The sequence below is a fragment of the Pygocentrus nattereri genome, chromosome 28 (assembly GCF_015220715.1).
Source record: "Pygocentrus nattereri isolate fPygNat1 chromosome 28, fPygNat1.pri, whole genome shotgun sequence".
Taxonomy (NCBI): domain Eukaryota; kingdom Metazoa; phylum Chordata; class Actinopteri; order Characiformes; family Serrasalmidae; genus Pygocentrus; species Pygocentrus nattereri.
The window spans coordinates 8,154,495-8,174,231 of record NC_051238.1 but is presented as its reverse complement, the minus strand read 5'-3'; the positions used below and the strand labels follow the sequence as shown (position 1 = coordinate 8,174,231).

The 19,737-nt window shown below is 39.4% G+C and overlaps 1 protein-coding gene across 2 annotated transcripts; it reads right to left on the bottom strand.

The window, feature by feature from the left end:
- Positions 1-11: 11 nt before the first annotated feature.
- hdac6 (histone deacetylase 6) lies at positions 12-19,290 on the bottom strand. 2 transcript variants are annotated; one of them, XM_017719427.2, is made up of 28 exons: positions 18,945-19,290; positions 17,643-17,765; positions 16,849-16,959; positions 16,482-16,567; positions 16,173-16,257; positions 16,034-16,074; positions 15,840-15,936; positions 15,069-15,166; positions 14,738-14,842; positions 14,569-14,637; positions 13,429-13,555; positions 13,228-13,293; positions 13,047-13,106; positions 12,823-12,912; positions 12,416-12,522; positions 12,253-12,320; positions 12,031-12,163; positions 11,549-11,677; positions 11,270-11,438; positions 9,662-9,864; positions 9,080-9,272; positions 8,829-8,978; positions 8,335-8,509; positions 7,445-7,854; positions 7,117-7,248; positions 5,067-5,213; positions 3,749-3,877; positions 12-2,112 (listed from the first exon to the last, which is right to left on the bottom strand). In XM_017719427.2, exons 2-28 carry the CDS (start codon positions 17,727-17,729, stop codon positions 2,044-2,046), a joined length of 3,336 nt encoding a protein of 1,111 aa, XP_017574916.1. In that variant the 5' UTR covers positions 17,730-17,765; positions 18,945-19,290; the 3' UTR covers positions 12-2,043. The 2 variants fall into 2 exon arrangements, with proteins under 2 accessions (XP_017574916.1, XP_017574917.1); XM_017719428.2 differs by having other exon boundaries at positions 17,643-17,762.
- Positions 19,291-19,737: the final 447 nt, after the last annotated feature.

The window sequence follows — 19,737 nt, the reverse complement described above, 5'->3', positions numbered from 1 at the left end:
ACAGCAGTGCCTCACAGTAACCAAATAATATCTGTATTATTTTTCATCTGAACAAAAAGTCATCACACACACACACAGGTTAGCAAAAACACAATGAGTGCGTTTACATGCACTTTATAATCTGAAAACAGCACAAAATCTGATTTTGTCAGTAATCCAACTGATGCTTTTAAATGCCCTTGAGTAATCAGATAACAGGGAAACTCCAGGTCTACATAAGTCAGACAGTAATCAGATTTCAGCTTTGCAACCAGCCAATAAACTCGCAGATGATGTGTTGTAAACGTAATGTAACTCAAACTTCTGCCCTTTTTTTTTTTTTAAACACTGCCCACTTTACCTGAAAATATGAACATACGCCATCTAGAAAATTAAGAATATTTAAATTCTTCAATTTGTCAAGCACTGGTTTCAGCATCGCCTCAGAAGAGTTTTACTGCCATCTTGCAGTAGCGCTGCTTACTTCTTTCCGATACCGTGGTCTGTTTTCGCACATGCGTAGACCGAGAAATCCGAAAGAAATCAGAGTAAGAGTTCACATGCACTGAAAAATCTGATTACTGACCTAAAACCCAGCTCTCGTTATCAGATTTCAAGACCTTACTCCGATCAAAGAAACTGGAGTGTCCTGTTTACATGACCATTTGAATATTCAGATAACTGCAGAAATCTGATTATGGTTATTGAACGCATGTAAACTCACTCAAAGCTTTAGAATTATGAACTGAATATACAGGTTAGAAAAAAAGAAAGGAACAGCCTTCATATTTAAAATGCCCTGGTGCATTGTGTACCAAAGTTTACAAAACCACAAGTTACATTTATTATTTTTTGTTGTTTGCTTAAAAATAAGAGCCCATAACACAGTCACAGAGGTTGTTCAAAGAGGGAAAAAAAGCAAACTATAAAAAAGATAAAAGAACACAAAGTTAAACCATCTGAACTACCGATTGTTTAAGGAAATATTGCACAATTTATTGCTTTGATTTGGACAAGTTGTGTGGTCAGTGTTGACCATTGTTAACCCTATTTCTTATATGGTTTTGATGAACATATAAAGACACTAAGGGGCAGGCAACCTGACAAAATCATTCATGAAAATTTAAATCACAATACACTTTTCAGAGTATATTGTGGATTCTATCAGTTAAAGGACATCGGCCAACTGCATGTTTCATTACAAAGGAAACAATAGTCCTGTTTAACTGGATTTAGTGCAACAAAGTATATGAAGCATTGAATAAAAGTTATTGTATTCATACATTTTGATAATATTTATAGCATTTTATACTAATTATAAATGAATATAACTGTACTATAGATTACAGTACTTTTTGCTGGTTCTTTTTTGTCTGTTCCAACTTATCAAACCTCAGAAAAACTCAATTTTGTGATATTTTGCAAATGTCATGAATATATTTTCACCATATTGCCCACCCTGAACTACACCTTCAGTCTTCAAAAAGCAATGAAAGCCGTGTTTTTATCTTGTGTGAAAAACTGCATGCACTGAGAATGTTTGGCTGGTGTTTGTTCTGTTCTTAGCACCATGCTAGCTTATTTATCTTATTCAAATTACTGCTCACCTCAAGTTTCATTCTCAATGATTACTAGAAAAGTTAGAAAAGTATTTTTGTGCAGTTCAGATGGAATAAATAAAATATAGAAGGATTTGTGATCTGAAACTCAAACATTTGAAACACAACTTGAAGCATTTTGGCAAATGACCTCAATTTTGGCCAAGAATGTCAAGCAGTGCATGAGTCAATAAGAGAAGTGTGATCTCACGCACAGGCGCAGGGCAGAATTAACAGTACAAATGAGTTTGGATCTCCTGCTGAGGAGGAAGAAGATGGTAATATGAGTTCGGGAAGGAAGACGAGTGTGAAAACGGTTTCTCTCTCACACGGTTCTGCGTTACATTATGCCGCTTGTCATTTCCTCATATGCGTGTGAAAACGCATGTACATGCATGCACAGACGTTGCGAATGCTATCATTTCAGAGCCTTCATTGTGAATCTCGTCCTGTCTTTTCTGCTGGTTTAGTTGATGGGGGGAATTTCCTCCCCAAACTTGGCGAGATGGGCAGCATTCTTGGCTTCGTACAGCACCTACATATAAATGAGAGAGAGAGAGAGAGAGAGAGAGAGAGAGAGAGAGAGAGAGAGAGAGAGAGAGAGAGAGAGAGAGAGAGAGAGAGAGAGAGAGAGAGAGAGAATGAATATCTGTTTAGATGTTTTTATCAGAGGCAAAATAGTTTGCAAGTTTTCCTGTTACATATCAAAGAGGTCAGAATTAATTTAGAGAAGACAAAAAAGAAAAAGAGTTGTATGCAAATATTTGAACACTCTTATTGTTTGCAATCCAGTGTTGACCAAAGGAGGATGGGTTCCCCTTTTGAGTCTTGGTTCCTCCCAAGATTTCTTCCTTTTGCTCTTAGGGAGTTTTTCCACTGCCACTGTTGCCACTGGCAACGCTCTTAGGGGCTCGGAACTGGATATTTTCTGTGAAGCTGCTTTGTGACAACGCCTGTCATAAAAAGCCTGTGATAAATAAATTTTGACTTGACTTGGTCAAATAACATGCTTGTTTTGTAGATTTCTGACGCTGAAATTTTTAGAACTTTAAATGAACACATCCTCTACAGAGAACCAACTTAAAAATGGCATTTTCTTTAAATTTAAATGCACTATTTTTATTTATTTGCTGTGTTTAACGTACTGGAAAAAAATGTAATATAAAATACAAAAGGTGCCGTAACTTTTGCACAGGCCACATTCTGTGTTATTGTTTCCAATACCTTGAATCCAGCAAGTACACAGTAATAAACATTAAAAAGTGTAAAAGTGTGTTTCCTGATGTGATAACGTATTCTCACTTAGAGAATCAACAAAATATGCAGTTTGACCCAAACCTTTGTTTATGACTCCACATGGTAAAAAGTTCATTTTAGCCACTATAGTCAGCGACCCTTTAGGCCTGCATCCTCCGAGCTTGGTACTGGGTCCAGGAGGACAGCCTGCAGCAGTCAAGTGCGATACCTGTAGAACTACATTCAAATGAGCCTGTAGTACTGCTCTACTCTTTGTAGTTCGGCTAAAACTGAGCTCAACTCTGTCTCAGCTGCTTTTAATGACAAAAAAGGCAAACTACCCAAATAAAAGAACTTGATGAAACCAATAAACAGTGAAACTAAAATAAAGTAAAACAAAACTAAAAAGGTGATGGTGAGAAATAAAATAATTCTAAGGGTGTATCCAGCCTTCCGCCCGATGACCGCTGGGATAGGCTCCAGCACCCCCCTGTGACCCTGAGGGAGAAGTGGCTTAGAAAATGGATGGATGGATGGATGTTATACACATAGCACATATGCAAATATCAGGACACCCCAAATTGCATGTTTTGTTGATTTTCTAAGTGCAAAATCAGTGACCACATCCTCTACAGAGAAAACACATCTGCACATTAAAATTCATGTTAATTTGTTGAATTTGTATTTGGGGAAAAAATTTTTCCAATATGATAAACTCAGCAAATTAATAGAAACTGTGCACTAAAATTGAAAAAATGCCTAGCTCAGAATCTAAAACATAAAAGCCATGAGAGTCTGATTTTTGGAGGATAGTAAAAGCCAAGTACCTGATAAATACATAAAGCTAAAAATGCAGCATTTATCTGAATTTCATATGTCCTTAATTGACACGGAGCAGCCATCACAACCTGCTTTGCAGTACCAACTGTACCCACCTTGTTGTGGACGTAGGACTCACAAGGGTAGCACCAGACAGACAGGTCAGCAAAGCTAAGAACCAGAGGGTGACCGGACACCTGGCCGTGGGTCACCATGTGCTCATTTACAAAGCGCCCACACAACACCTGCACAGAAGGCAGACAAACAGCACACAAAAATGAATTTCTGCACTGCTGATAATTCTCTTCTTTGTGTCACTAAAACAGGTGCAGATGTATAACCAGATATAATCCCACTACAGTTGCCCACAAACACATATAACACTAACTTGTTTTTATTTGTAAATGCTAAAAATGACAAATAAGCCTAACAATGCTGTTTCCACAGCGTTTTGCCTTTTAGATGTGTGAAATAAGTAACATAAAGGGTAGAGACAGCTCCAGTTCTCTGTGTCAGCCCCACTTTGAAAACTTTGTGTTAGTGAGTGCGTCTACATAAATATAAGTGCTGTCTTTTATCACACATCATTTTTATCAGAGTGGGCTCCAAAAGTCTGAGACCACTGGTGACAAATATTTAATTCTGCATACTTTTCTTATCGTATACAAAGTTTTTAATTTCAAATTATATTAATAGCGCAAGTCGTCTCAATGTGACCTTCCATAGAAGAGATAAGATTCAAAAAGCAGCTTTTAGTACAAAGGCCTTAAAAAAGTACTGTCAATACCACATATTTGCTTAAATTTGAACAGTGAACAAGAAATGGTGCAAAATCTTGCACATTTCTTCCCAATTTTACTTGTCATAAATTTTCTTTCATTTTTTTTTAATTCTAAAATTTCCTGCTGTTCATTTCCAGGCTTAATAAAAAAATCCCAGATTATCAATGTGGTCTCAGACTTTTGGACCCCAATTTAAATAACGAGCTATCCAACCACTAACAGTAACTTCAGGCTCTGTTCAAAGTAGGTGTTACTAGAATGATGAGCGCATGTAATAAAAGACAACACTGACATCTTTTGGTACTTTTCAGAAAAGCTTCACCTTTGAAAATGTTCTGTTGGCAACTGTTTATCTTAAGCACCTCCAACCAGTCCACACATTTTATTTTAAGACTCAAAATATAGTATGTGAAGCAGGAAATCAGTAATATATATATATATATATATATATATATATATATATATATATATATATATATATATATATAAAAAATATATATATTTCCACTATAATGGAAATATCTGAGTCAGATATGTGGGGAGCTGGATCAGAATCAAAATTTGATTCGAGGACTGAAACTAGGTAGGCTGAGGATCTTTGAGCAGTTGGATTGGAAGCTTCCCCAAGCTATAATACCAACACAGTGGGTACCTTGTAGCAACAGAGGCAGATCCAGTTCTCTGTGTCAGCTCCACAGTCCTCACATGGCCGGAACACACTGATGCCATCTGCTGGCACTGGCTGCACTGAGTCCAGATGGGGGCACCATGCCAGCGGGTCCACCACGTACATTGTGTCCTAAAAAGAAAAAAATCACAACCTTGGTTACAAGGTTTTACATTGGTTTTACAGTCTTTACTGTAAAAATGGCTTAATTAACTTCAATAAATATATAAGATTAAAAACTAAACATTTGCCCCACGCTGATCAATTTTTTAAGCAATTACCTACCCATACCAAAATGAATATGATATCACTGTGCATCCTTAGACAATTCTAAACTGATACTTATATTATCAAACATCCTTGATTTACCAACTGAATTTGAGAATTGATGACCCCAGCCCTGTTCAATGATTGCATGTCCTACAAAGAAAATGATCCATTGTCTGTTAGGCCAGAGTACACAACAGATGAATTGATGAGCTTACATCCATCCTGATTCTCCCAAATGCTCAGTAAACTCTTATTCCTTAAAGTCCTCTGCTATCCGCGAGATGTCCTTATCCATATATACCATTTCCAAAAGCAAATGTGAAGGCCAGTGAGCACGCGTTCCCACTGGTCATTCATGTCAGCAGAAAACCAGCGAGCAAACCTGATTTGTGTATGAACAGCACCCTTAACAACTGATGCACATATAGCCTGAAGTCCAAAAAAGGGAAACAGCATCCCTCAGCTATTGTTCTGGCCTTCATAGAACAAAACATATAGAGAGGGTTTGGGGGGGGCGGGGGGAACAAAAAAAAAAAACCCACTAAACCTCCCCCCATCTGCACCCACTAACAACTGTTTTTGAGCTCTGTGATTCAACCAGCAGGCATGGTCAGCAGAAAACTGGTTGTTTATCAAGGTAATCTTATTTTACAGAGTTATTTATGATTATTTTAGACACACTTAATTTTTATAAACGTGTATTCTTGTCTTATTATTTGTTCACAAAGATATTTAGTTTTACACTAATAATATTGTGCATTTTTTCCCCCTTATGTTACGTTATTGTACCATAACAGGAATCATTCGGCCTTTAAAAACCACACTACCACTCTTAGGCTCAGGACTTTGCTAAAAATAGCCAACAGCACACCACACCACACAAATACATGCTCAGCACTTGCTTGGTCAGCTAGATTAGTGTTCAAAAACTAAAAACAAACTAATTAACAAACATTTTTTTCATTAGCTTTTTTTCCCCCCTAATATGCATTCAGGCTTACATGTCCTTTGTTAATTTCCTTCCTTTCACTAGTTTTAAAATGCCCATATCATACTAAACTCAATCTCTCTCACTTTTTAGGAATAAAAAGAGTTTGATGTAGTATGTAAACACTGTTTCAAAACGTACCGTCTGCTAACTAGGCCTTATAGTCTATATATACCATCACTGTCCAAAGAAAAACATGCATCTTCAAAACATTGCCTCTAAAACATTACAGGAGAGGGCAAAATGTTCTTTACTTCTAATATAAGTCAATAGAAAGAGATGTTATTCTAAGCAATTCTGGAGCATTTCTTTTTGCCCATTCATCATGAAATCTTCACACAATGTAAAGAACATATGCTGTGCTCAAATGATAGAAAAGTAAAAACTGCAAAAGATGAAGACTGATGCTTTTCTTTAGGCAGCGATGGTTTGGAAGAGCAACCCATTTTAATTCACTTTTTGTTTTTGTGAGGTCACTAAAACCAACAAATTTACATATAACTGCCTATTCAGCTTACAGCGGTTTAACCCCACTCATCCATGCCTTAGATGCCAAAGCAGCTTACTGTAAAATGTCTCTCAACGCTCGGCTGTTTTATGAGGCTGAAGTCGCTTCTTGTTCGAATGTTTTAGAAAATTATTGTGTAAAATAAATTAAGCTTTCAGTACACACATATATTTTCACCCTTACGTTATGTGAACCTCCAGAGGAAATAAAAATAAAAATATGTACATCTCACCACATAATGGCAGAAAATAGATACTGAGATACTGTACCCCTCCCATATCCACAGCGCCACAGACAAGCTCAAAGACAGATTTCTTTGTATAGCCACAAGCTCCCTCCAGATCACAGCTCTTCTGGTCAACCCTGGCAACAACATCTGCGTCCGCTGCCTCTGGAAGTGACTGGAAGTGCATTAAAAAAATGTGCATTACAATAAATGTTGGCCTGAGTATGTTCCTGTTTTCTCAAAATTTTTTAGCTTCATATTTTCAATATTCTTCCGTCCCACACCAGATTTAACTCATGAAGGGCTAATGAGTAGAGGTTAAGCTAAATGACGCTCAAAAATAAATAAATAAAACAAAACAGCCTCTTTACCTGTTTCTCCTCTTTGATGGGAGTGGACTCTACTTTTACACCAGGTTCTTGTCTGCCTCTCTCTATCACTTTCACAGGTGACACTTCCTGTGTCGCTATGACATCCCTGTGTGGGCTGGGCTTCACTTTGGGTCGTGCCCCTCCAACAGGGATGGAAGTTGGGCTGGAATTGGCTGAGGTAGATGAACTGAGATCCAGCGAGTGCAAGCCCTGAGTGAGCTCATCCAGGCCCGAGTCTTCCTGGGCAGAAGGGGGAGATGCTGGTGAAGTTGTCACTGAGGAAACTTGCTGCTGCTGGCTGGGACTCTGTGCAGGAGTGACCGGACATGGAGATTTTTTGCTCTTCCCTGCTGACATTCGCTTGCTCTTAGGTTGAGGAGAGGGCAAGGACAAGCGCAGAGACTCTGGAACTTATTTTAAGCAGAAATAAAGAACAGAAAAAATATTTTGTATTATTTTTTGCTGTAAGCAAGCATGCAAAAAATAAATAATTACATTTAAAAAATCAGAAATCCCTAATGATTTTTAGAAATTGCATGGCATCTAAAATACCTGGATAGCTAAACTCTTGACCTATATAGGCAAGGGTGTTGCATTGCTCATCATTCTCAACTGTTTTATTTTGAGTGTGAACTAACATACCAGTAAGCACTGTAACTTTATCCAACAGGTTGTACTAGTCAAACATAGTAAACATTCTATTAATAATTTTTAGACTACTACACGTAAAGTAGAAATAACACACAAACACAGAATGTGAGAATCATCCTGACAATAAAGTAAGAAGCCTTCAATGGTAAAAAACTTCAGCTATTCCAAAAATATATAATAAATATATAATAAAATAATACAAATACTATGAACATGAGACAAGCTGGACACAGCCTTACTCTGTATTCGGAGCGATTTCCAGTAGGGCGCATGCACTCGCAGGACATTGTTGATGGTGACAGCAGCACTGGGGTGTGGAGGAGGCAGTGGGGGGAGCATTGGAGGCGCGTCTCCAAGGAGCATACTGGTGCACATGGCCATGGACTCAGAGATGGAGGTGAGGTTATAACCCCCCTGTATAAGACAGGAGGAGTAAATAAGAGCTACTGCTGAAACTGAATTTAAGGATTCTACCTAGTCACAGTGTGTGCAACAGTTGGTCAAAAATGGCAGTCCACCAGGTGACCTTGCCTACAGATTGTATCAAACTGTTCAGCTAACTACCAGAAATAAAATAACAACAGAACCGGACTTCATTCTAAGTGAACAGAGCTAAGTGCTTCTGAACATTGTCCAATTAATTAACAGACATTAGGAAAAACAGACTGTATTGGCTTCCATTGGGCTGCATTTGAGTAGCTTTCCAATGAGGATGGTGGACAGCGGTACACACCTCCAAGATGACCAGAACTCGTCCTGCAGCTACACTCAGCAGCTGGTGAGTAAGATGGGCGTAGCCTTCTGGAGTCACCTGGTACCCGCCCAATGGATCACCCCGTGCAGCATCAAACCCAGCTGACACCAGCACAAGCTCTGGGGCAAACTAGACCAAAAAAATAAGAACACACTTAGAAATCAGATGTTCTTTTATATAAGACAAAATAGAAGAAAAAATGTAATTTGGGTTACAGTGACTATATCTACCTCACGTGCAATAGGCATCACCACATTGTGGAAAGCCGCCAGGTATTCTGGGTCCCCCATCTTTGCTCCATTCCAGGGGATATTGACATTATACCCTGCACCCCTTCCTCGTCCCACCTTATCATAATCAGCATCCTCTGAGGAAGGGAAGAACGTACCATCCTCATAGCGATGAAGAGAGATGTACAGAACACTGCAGGAGACAACAGATTAACAAGTCAGTTCTCAAACCCCAATGCATTTCAGTACAGTGTAATCCCTGCTCCAATGTTCCTGATCTTACTTACCAGTTCATAATCAAGTTAATGATCAGGAGAGAATTAAAAAGTTATGCTGAAACAGAAAAAACTACATTTTGTAGTGCTGCAGCTACGCAAGATGTAACTCTGCAAACTCCAACTTAGAAAATACTCTACACCCATACTCTATGCTTGTCAAACTGGGAGCACTCTTGAAGCAATCAGAGCTTAAATCCTTGCATAAGGACACAGCATTATTAAGGTATGCTTCCACATTAAAGTGAAATCTGGCTGGCTGTTTCAGCAAAGTTCCTAGTCATTTCCAACTCAACTCCTGGCACACCTGTCATCTTCCTCAAAGATATGCTGAGTTCCATTGCCATGGTGCACATCCCAGTCTAGAATGAGGACTCGCAGGGAACTGTGGGTAATGCTCTGGGCATAACGAGCAGTCAGGGCAGCCGTGTTGAAGAAGCAGAAACCACATGCTGTATCTCTCTCTGCATGGTGTCCAGGGGGACGCACAATAGCCACACAATTTCGCACCTACGCAGAAAAAAAACAGCCCAAACAAAGTTGAGAGTTCTGAGAAAGAAACAATCTTCTTCTGCCATTTCAAACTCCTGCTATCCTTCTGTGAGACTCTCCAGCACTTTCCCACTACCCTGTTCAAAAGATTACTGAGGAACATGGACAGGAGCTGGAGAAGTGTCTGTCAAAGGCCATAATTATAACCTGAGAGGCTGCACACTGTGTTCCATAATAACTTCATACATCACTGTCCAATTGATTAAGTACACTTTACTCTTTGTAACTACTTTGTCCATTTTATCAGCTCCCTTTACAATACAGTTGTACAAATACAGACTGTAATTCATCTGTTTCCTTGCACACTCTGTTAACCCCTTTTACCCTTCAACAGTCAGAACCACCATCTAGCAGGTGTTATTTTGGTGTTGGGTCGTCTTCAGCACTGCAGTGACACCGATGCTGCTGGTGTTTTTAAACATCTCAGTGTCACCGCTGGACTGTGAATAGTCCACCAAATATTCAGCCAGCAGCATCTTGTGGGCAGCGATGATGTCACGGGACAAGCTGTGCAACAACACATGAGCTGATGTCTCTGAAATTACATTGACAACGTGGACCAAAAAGGTAGGTGTGTCTAATAGAGGGGGCATTGATTAGAAGCAGTGTTTAAAAACTCCAGCAGTACTGCTGTGGCTGATCCACTTGTACCACCACGTCAGTGTCACTGCGGTCCTGAGACTGATCCACCACCCAAATAACACCTGCTCTGTGGTGGTCCTGTGAAGGTCATGACCACTGAAAAACAGGATGGAAAAGGATAAAGTATGCAGAGAAACAGGCGGGTTACAGCCTGTTATTGCAGAACTGCAAAATGCATGTATAAGGTAAATGGACCTAAATAGTGTAGATACAAGGTAAGTGTACTTTTGGCAGCCAGTGTATAACATCACTGAAAAGCCTGGCATTACCGGTCATATTTATATAGACATTGTGATAGGATTGCATATAAAATAACCAAATTATTAATATTATAAACTGCATACCAAAAGATGTCTTATTCTATTAATAAGCATTCTAAGAACACAAGGTTCTTAGATGAATAATATAGCACATTTGTCTACTTAAATAATTGTCAAATTATCTTGAGATTTAATCACCACTGTAAAAAAAATGACAAGCTGGATATTATTTGATTTGATATTCTGATTAAAACTTCATTCTTGATGCTATATAACTTTCTCAGCAATTCAGAAAATGTTTTAATTTCATGTTACATCTACTAACAAATTGATTTTTATATTTTGAAAACTGATTACTAACCTTTGAATGGTGATTCTAAATGTTTTAACAATAATGTAAAAGAGGCGTAGTAAAGGTAAGACAGATGTTATATACAGTTATCAGCTAAGCAGCAGCTGACCTGGCCAGTAAGGATTGCCTGGGCTGAGTTGAAGCAGGCTCCAGCTGCCAGCAATGCACTCCTGTAGCTCTCATTGCTAATGTAGATGGAATTATAATCATCTCCCAGTCTGTACAGGTCTCTGGGCTTCATCTGCTCTGTGCTCTTTATTGTGTTTATGTGTGCCAAGCTGAAGAAAGAGTGAGAGCAAAAAAAAAAAGTTGCATCCAGTGTGAATGGATTAGGAAAACACCTTCTGTAGATTTTGCATTCCTTTTTAATATAAAAATTTGAGCATACCCATGACAGAGAGCAAGCTCCTCCTCCGTGGCTAAACGGGCTGGAATCCGCTGGCAGTGGTCCACAAGCCCCAACTCCTCATGACGAGAAAAGATTCGTGAGATTCTCTGAGGGAGCTCTGGATGATGGCTGGAGGAGCGGATATATGCAGTGATAACACAGACTGATAAATTATGTCCAGTAAGACAAAAGGTATGTTCATTAACTTGCCAATGACAAAATGACAATGATAAAACACGACAATCATAAAGAGAAATTCGACCGATGTTTAAAAACTTTTACATAATTCAATCGCTGACATTTACACAATCGTTTAGACTGATTTAATCTCAAATGGTTCATCGTAGGAAAAAATATTGACTTGGATTTCTTTACTTCTTAAAATGTAATTAAGTACACAGAGATTTCAAAAAGAAAAAAAAATTAAGGGAATTCCCCTTAAAGAGTAGATGACAAAAATGTGTATGTGGGTGTTTATTCACCTGTCCCACATGTTATGGTGCTCCATCATGCGCTGGTCATACACAAGACCAGTGCTGCACGAGGAAGTCTCCAGTTTCATCTCGAAACAAACAGATGAGGGCAGAGGCTCTGCCTCAGAAAGAGGGCCTCCCTCTGTAGAACATGAACACCTATGATACACGTTATCTATCCAGCTATTGCATCTGAGGTAATTAACATTACTTCAGAATACAGATTCTTACCCAGTATCTGCAGGCTGGTCCAAAACGGATACAGGGCAGCTACTGTCTTAGAGATGGACTTCAGAGCACTGAAATGTTCAAAAGGAAAAACTGTAAAAATAAAACAAGGGGGTGAAAAGAGGTGTTGCAGTGACAAGACAAACAGGCAGTGCAATTATCTCACCTCTCACTTGGGGCTCCTGGAGAGCTCAAGTGAGAGCAGGGTTCACCTAGCAGTGACCTCAAACTGGCACAAGCACCCTCTGCAGTGGACTGCAAGTTATAGCCACCCTGAAAGCAAACAACCAAAAAGAAAGAAAAGACAAGAGTCTGAGTCTCATCACAACAAAAGCGCAAAACATTTATAAATCTTTTACTGTGATTTTGGTTACTCAAAAAAGTTATACATTTAGAAAAAATAAATACAGTTGAACACTTGCACACATTGTGCTTTACACAGTGATACTCATTTTATCTACTACTGGCTATATTTCTGCTCAACATGTGAGGCAGATAAAATATAACATCAGAATTTGGTACTGACCCATTTCTACTCACAATATCTACATAGTGGAGCTTCTTGTGTCTTACCTCCAGTGCAAGCACTACTCTACCCTGAGCCAACCCCATCAGCATGTGAGTCAGTACAGAGAAACACTGGGGGCTCGCACACATCTCACCCTAAACACATATGGACACACAAACACAGTGGTAAATTAATAGCAACGTATATTTTCATATCTGAGAGTCTATTTATGCTTAAAGAAAGAAAAATAAGCAATTGTTTTCCTTCATGTATATTAAAAAATACACACCTTGAGATCACCAACCACAGAATCAAAGCCTGCGGCCACCAAAACAAGTTGAGGACGAAACTGAAGAGACGTGAATAGAGACACAGTGAAGGTCACAAGTTATTCACCGTGGTACAGCAATCAGACATCATAACAGAACTCAATGGTCGCAGACAACCGGTTTGAGGAGTGCAGTTGGTACCTCATAGGCTATGGGCAGGAGAAGTTTCTGGAACACTGCAACATAGTCTCCATCCTGCATCCCTGTCTGAACAGCATGACATACAGCACAGCCTATTCACATGACCTGCAAATGGACTCACTTACTATCCATGATAAACACTCAATGAAGTGACTGAGACAATGATTTCTGTACAACTGAAATCTTGTTCAGCAAACAAACCTTGTTCCAGGGAACATTAACATTATAGCCTTCCCCTCGTCCTGTACCCACAGCACTGCTGTCCGTTTCCGGCAGGTGGGGCCAGTAAGAACCGTCTTCATAACGATGCACAGAGAAATACAAAACACTACAAAAGTAGAAACAGACAAAGACAAGACAGTCATCCTGTAAAGTATCAATTTAGAGCAAGTGGAAATGCAACGGGATACTAGTTACAAATACAACCCCAATTCCAATGAAGTTGGGACGTTGTGTAAAACATAAATAAAAACAGAATACGATGATTTGCAAATCCTTTTCAACCTATATTCAATTGAATACACTACAAAGACAAGACATTTAATGTTCAAACGGATAAACTTTATTGTTTTTTGCAAATATTCACTCATTGTGAATTTCATGCCTGCAACACGGTCCTAAAGAAGTTGGGATAGGGGCATGTTTACCACTGTGTTACATCACCTTTCCTTTTATCAACACTCAATAAGCATTTGGGAACTGAGGACACTGATTGTTGAAGCTTTGTAGATGGAATTCTTTCCCATTCTTGCTTGATGTACAACTTCAGTTGCTCAACAGTCCGGGGTCTCCGTTGTCGTATTTTGTGCTTCATAATTCGCCACACATTTTAAATGGGAGACAGGTCTGGACTGCAGGCAGGCCAGTCTAGTACCCGCACTCTTTTACTACGAAGCCACGCTGTTGTAACACGTGCAGAATGTGGCTTGGCATTGTGTTGCTGAAATAAGCAGGACGTCCCTGAAAAAGACGCTGCTTGGATGGCAGCATATGTTGCTCCAACACCTGTATGTACCTTTCAGCGTTAATGGGGCCTTCACAGATATGCAAGTTACCCATGCCATGGGCACTAACACACCCCCACACCATCAGAGATGCTGGCTTTTGAACTTTGCGCTAATAACAATCCGGGAAAAGGATTTGCAAATCATCGTATTCTGTTTTTATTTATGTTTTACACAACATCCCAACTTCATTGGAATTGGGGTTGTACTACAAACAATAACGAGCACCGTATTTTTTTGACACAGTTAACAGAGGCCTACACTGGGGCACCCCAAAGTGGAAGCATTTGAATAAAAAATAAAGTAACCTCTTGTTAACAGAAAAAAACATCCACACCTGGGATCGTCCTGGAATATGTACTGGATTCCCTGACCATGGTGCACATCCCAGTCCACAATCAGAACCCTGCAACACAACACATAATTAAAATTCTTGACACAACAAAACCTCTTGCCTGTATGTAATATATGACAAATTTAAAAAACAGAAGGCTAACTACTCTTACCGCTGGACACCATGCTGTTTCTGGGCATAGCGGGCTGCCACAGCCAGATTATTAAACATGCAGTAACCGTTCATCTGGTCAGTCTGAGCGTGGTGTCCCGGAGGCCTGCAGCAAAGACACCACCACAATAAACTAAACACAACAAACCGTATCATGTTACACATGGCCATGGTTCTCTAGACCAGCGCTAGAGTGATGTCGGTTTATAGTCTAACTAATTACCAATTCATTCATAAGCTGAAGTGTTTTAGAACAGGGAAACCATTATACTGTGATGTGTAGGGCTAATCCAAAACTATACAAAGAATGAAACTCTATCAGGTATAGTTACCTGGACACAGAGAAGCCATTTCGAAGCTCTGATGTCATCACTTTGTCAACTAGCTGGAGGACAGAGCCAACAGCTAGACAGGCACAGGTGAAAGAGTCCTGCACCACAGATGAACACACAGACAAACACACATAAATAATAACACTTAAATAATAACACTACAGCACACATTAACAAGCCTTAGCATTCTGGCAGACTGGTGCGCACTGGGCAGTATGACAATATTTTATCATTATTGCCACAAAGTACACCACACAATGCATTTTTTTCATTGGTACTGTAAGTACCTTCTAGAACTCTGTTCTAGACCAGTTCTACAAAGGCTGTTAACAACACCACCAATGTATGAAACTGTATAAACTACAGAGTAACAAGCAGCTGTTGTATGTCAGCAAATTGTCATTATCTTATTTTTCTTTTTAAACAATCGTTTCAGTTTTCCTGTTCAATTTGAAAAGGTTTATTTCTGAAAATGCTTAATAAAAAGCTAACTAATAAAAGAGTTTTTGCACGGCCTAAATTGCGTTTTGCTGGTGCACTGTCCATTTCAACTTATTCACAAACCTCAGAAAACCAAAACATTTAGTGCATACTGCCCACCATAAAACACAGATACAGCTCATCACAACAGCATCTCACAGCATGAAACACAACATAAAACACAGACAAAGCGCACTAAAAAATGAACCCAAACAACAAAACACAAGGAGACATCCTACAGTTTGGCACAGACTGTCGGCAGTAAACCTGTAGTAATCTGGCAGTTCTTACAGGATGTAAGTAAACTGAGTCATAGCCTTCGGAGACAGATTTCAGCTCCTCTTCTGTCATCTTCTGAGTGGACTTCATTCGATCAATATACTCTTTCCTGTCAAACATCAATAACAAAAAAGAAACGCAACTACTCCATCAATTTTATTACCATAATCACATTCATATTCATATAACAAGTCTTGGTGATTTACATGTGAACAAGAGAAAGCTCCTCCTCTGATGCAGTTCTGGTCTGAAATTAAAAAAAAAAAAAAAGACACAGCTGCATGAACACTGACATTAACATTCACTACTAGTCACGTTACTCTCACAATAGCCATGTTTCCTTACCTCCACCTGCACACAGCGGGACAGAAGCCCCTCCTTTTCCATCAACTCTACTATAGTGGTCACTCTCTCTGGTGACTCTGGGTGGCTGGTAGGAAAAACAGTGACATGACAACCCTTTAGCCCTTTAACCTACTTCCACTGTTATAGAATAACTCATATTAAGCACCAGCAAGTAATCCATTAGAAATGGAACCCTATCTTTGGGAACAACAAGTTTCTTATGACATTCATGTGCTCTGCTGAAACTTATTTCTACATACATTAATTACTTATTGTTTTCATACTGTATGAAGACATTACTGCAGTCACCTGACATCCCAGAGGCAGCGATAGCGAGTGAATGCATCTGAGTAAACAAGGCCTGTTCCAGTTGCCTTGGGCTTGCAACGAAAATCCTAGATAAAAATGCAAATCCATGCACACACATTTAAAACAATTCACTTAAAGCCAAGCAACTTCCCTGAACTTCAAATATAATGTCACGTATAGTCTACTGACTACCTGTACCATATCTAAAATGCAATTCATGTCATAAAACGGAAATCTCTTGCAATGCAAACACCAAAATACTAGATTATTACAGAATAATTAAAACACTAATTTCTCTTCCATAAACGAAATAAATCAAAATTTCATCTGCAATGAAAAGCCTCCAATCAGGGGCTGACATACTTACCAGGTTTTTGAGCTTGTTGGTCATCTCCTCTTCTGCTTTGCCTCGGTCCATTCTGCCCTTCCTCCTGGCTTCCTTGAGAGCCTGCTTGTGGCTGGGTTTGCTGTTTTCTCTCTGGGAGACAGATGCACAGTTTAATCACAAACCCTTCCCCTCCCACTATTATCTTGGAATTTCATATTGTAGGCTGTGTTCTGCTGTTCTGTGCCAATGCTTTTAGTTCCTGTGCCAGTTCATTTGCGTTAATGTCCGGTACATACGTTGTGCAACCTAAGTGGGCAAACTCCATGGGGCATGGTCTTGGATGATCATTTACTTCTTCCTCAGTTTATGGTGATGTAATTTTTGTTGTTCTTGTTCATATAATTTCTATTTATACAGGCAAAACTACTGAAACCAAATACATGCTTTCAATAGAAGCCTCAACCCATGTTAAGCAGGGGAGGGAGATTCCCTACCCCTGAAGCAAAGGGATGGTTAAAACAGGAAAAACATTAGTGCTTTGAATTTAATGCTTCCAATGTGTCAAGTGGTTGAACAGGAGTAAAACGTCTTACATACGCAAATTCTTGGCAAAAGAACCAAAGTGAAACACAGAAATTGTGTTCATGTATATATAACATATTATCCTTTGAGCTACTGTATCATGTTAAATTCATGTGGTAGCTAAAGCTTTATCACCTACATTAAGACAGCTAACAATCTGCATCTGAGATTTCCACAAGCTGGCATTATGAAACACCAGCACCACACACTGCCGTTCAGCATTAGAGGTCTTTAAGATGAATGTGTCTTACTTTGGCAGAGTTCTGTTGGGGTTTTTGTGGAGAACGAGAGGAGCTTTTTGGAGCTCTTGGTGGAGCAGGATTTGATGCAGAATCCATGATGACAGAAATTCCACAATCCCTCAGTAAGTCCTGCTTAAAAACAGAAAGCGAAAAACCATCAACCCCAAAAACATTCTTACAAGCGTTCAGCTTTACACTGAACAGAGGAAAGAATCAACAGACATGAAGGACTCACTTTCTCATTTGAGGAATTACAGATTCTCAAAAAAACAGAAAGAAGTGTAATTTAAACAGGATACAAATCACTACAGGAACTACAGGTGAAAGTATTGTGGAATGTGGAAAGTATTTTAGTGTTTTGGGCAGTGAAGTTAATTTCTGTGGGGACATGAATTATGTGACTTTGGCTATGACAGACACTGTCTTGCATAATGATGGGTCATTTTATAAGACACCATAACATCATACTGTGTGTTTGTCTAGCTAACTACAGAGAGGTTTAGTCACAAACGCAGGTCGTTGCTGTTTATTCACATTCATTGATTGATGTGTATTTCCATGCTTCAGTAACGCTGATGTACTGATATTTAGTCTAGTCCTAATCACCGAGTCATAGCAGGTACACCACTATTATTACTATTATTGTTATTACTATTATCGTGAGACATTTAGCTTAAAAAAAATTAAATAATGCATCACTCCCAGCATGTAGGTGTGTCCTACAGGGCCCCTAAGGTGATATGGTGATTATTTTTTATAAGGTGTGGCCACAAATTAGGTTTGTCATAACTTGTGACCGATATATGATCATTTATGGCCTCAATGTAGCAATGCATGGCCTCAGTATATTAATCTGTAGCCTCAATATAGTAATTCGTGGCCACGCCTTATTAAAAATGATCATGATGTCACCTTAGGAGCTTAGGACCTTAAGAGTGTCCTCCTCTCTCTGTGGATGAACCAAAACCATGTCCCCCCAGTGAAAGAAACCCAAACAGATCCGTGGCTATGACTGAGGGGACAAGGGGCTGCACTATGAGAACTAGTTTAAGTCAGTAATTAAGTACAGGTGGTATCAACAGGTTTTATATATATATATATATATATATATATATATATATATATATAAAGATCTCACAGACCACAGTCTTACAGTCTTACTGCTTACGAGGTTTCCTATTCGAATTTTCCGTTGCACCTTAAATGGTGCAGCAGTTAAGGTGGACCGGGAAATTCGAATAACAAGCTAACTTAAGCCTCGTTTAAGTGCCATGATGCGAAATAACGACAAATGTCACGGTGGCGACTTACTATTTCTTTTCTCTTCAACTGTCTTTCTCGTCAAAAAGCCCCTCTTGCTGCGGCGCTGCTCTCCTTCATCGGATGTTTTTCAAACCTGACTGGCGCTACCGAGCCGCGACCGTTAACACAGCTAATGCTAACCGAGTTAGCTACGTTTTCACACCCATTTTCAGAACAAAAAACTCATACAAATGAGGAGCATATGAAGGCCTCGACCGCTAAAAGGTGCATAGAAAGGTGATACGAAACGGAGCCGGGCAAAATGTTAATGAAATAAAGCGCAGAAACGGCTCAAATCCCTGCAGCCGCCCATCGATGATCAACAACAACCGCGCTGAAACACTCTCACCCATCCCGGTGCAGCGCCAGTGGGCGCGAGCGGATGACGTCTGACTGCAACGGCCTGACTCAACCACACGGTGTCGCTGTTACCCAATAAAAACAAACAACAACAAACCATCTTTTTACTAGAATCTTTGCTTAATATTTACAATACAATTAATAATTATGTGATCTTGTATTCATATAAAGGCAGATATTTCCCCCTTTTTCATATTTTGACAACCTGATTGACAGACAAATAGAAATTAATGTTAGCAGATGAAACAACGATCTGGAAGACCTGAACGCCCTTAGAAGGAAAATTAAAACAGAATAACAAGATGGGACTTCAGGTTGGTACGAAAAAGACTGAGGTTATGGGAACAGGAAAAACTACTAACCCTACTACCGATGGAGAGGATGTGGAAACCGTGGACAACTTTTGCCTTTTTAAGTCAATTATGAACAACAGAGGACCCAG

Coding starts and splice junctions, on each gene's coding strand:
- hdac6 (XM_017719427.2), bottom strand. CDS start 17,729: ATGGATTCTGCATCAAATCCTGCTCCACCAAGAGCTCCAAAAAGCTCC. Junction 16,075..16,172: donor CCCGCTGTGTGCAGGTGGAG/GTAAGGAAACAT, acceptor TTTTAATTTCAG/ACCAGAACTGCATCAGAGGA. Junction 3,878..5,066: donor TCTGCCTCTGTTGCTACAAG/GTACCCACTGTG, acceptor CCTTCTGTGCAG/GTGTTGTGTGGGCGCTTTGT.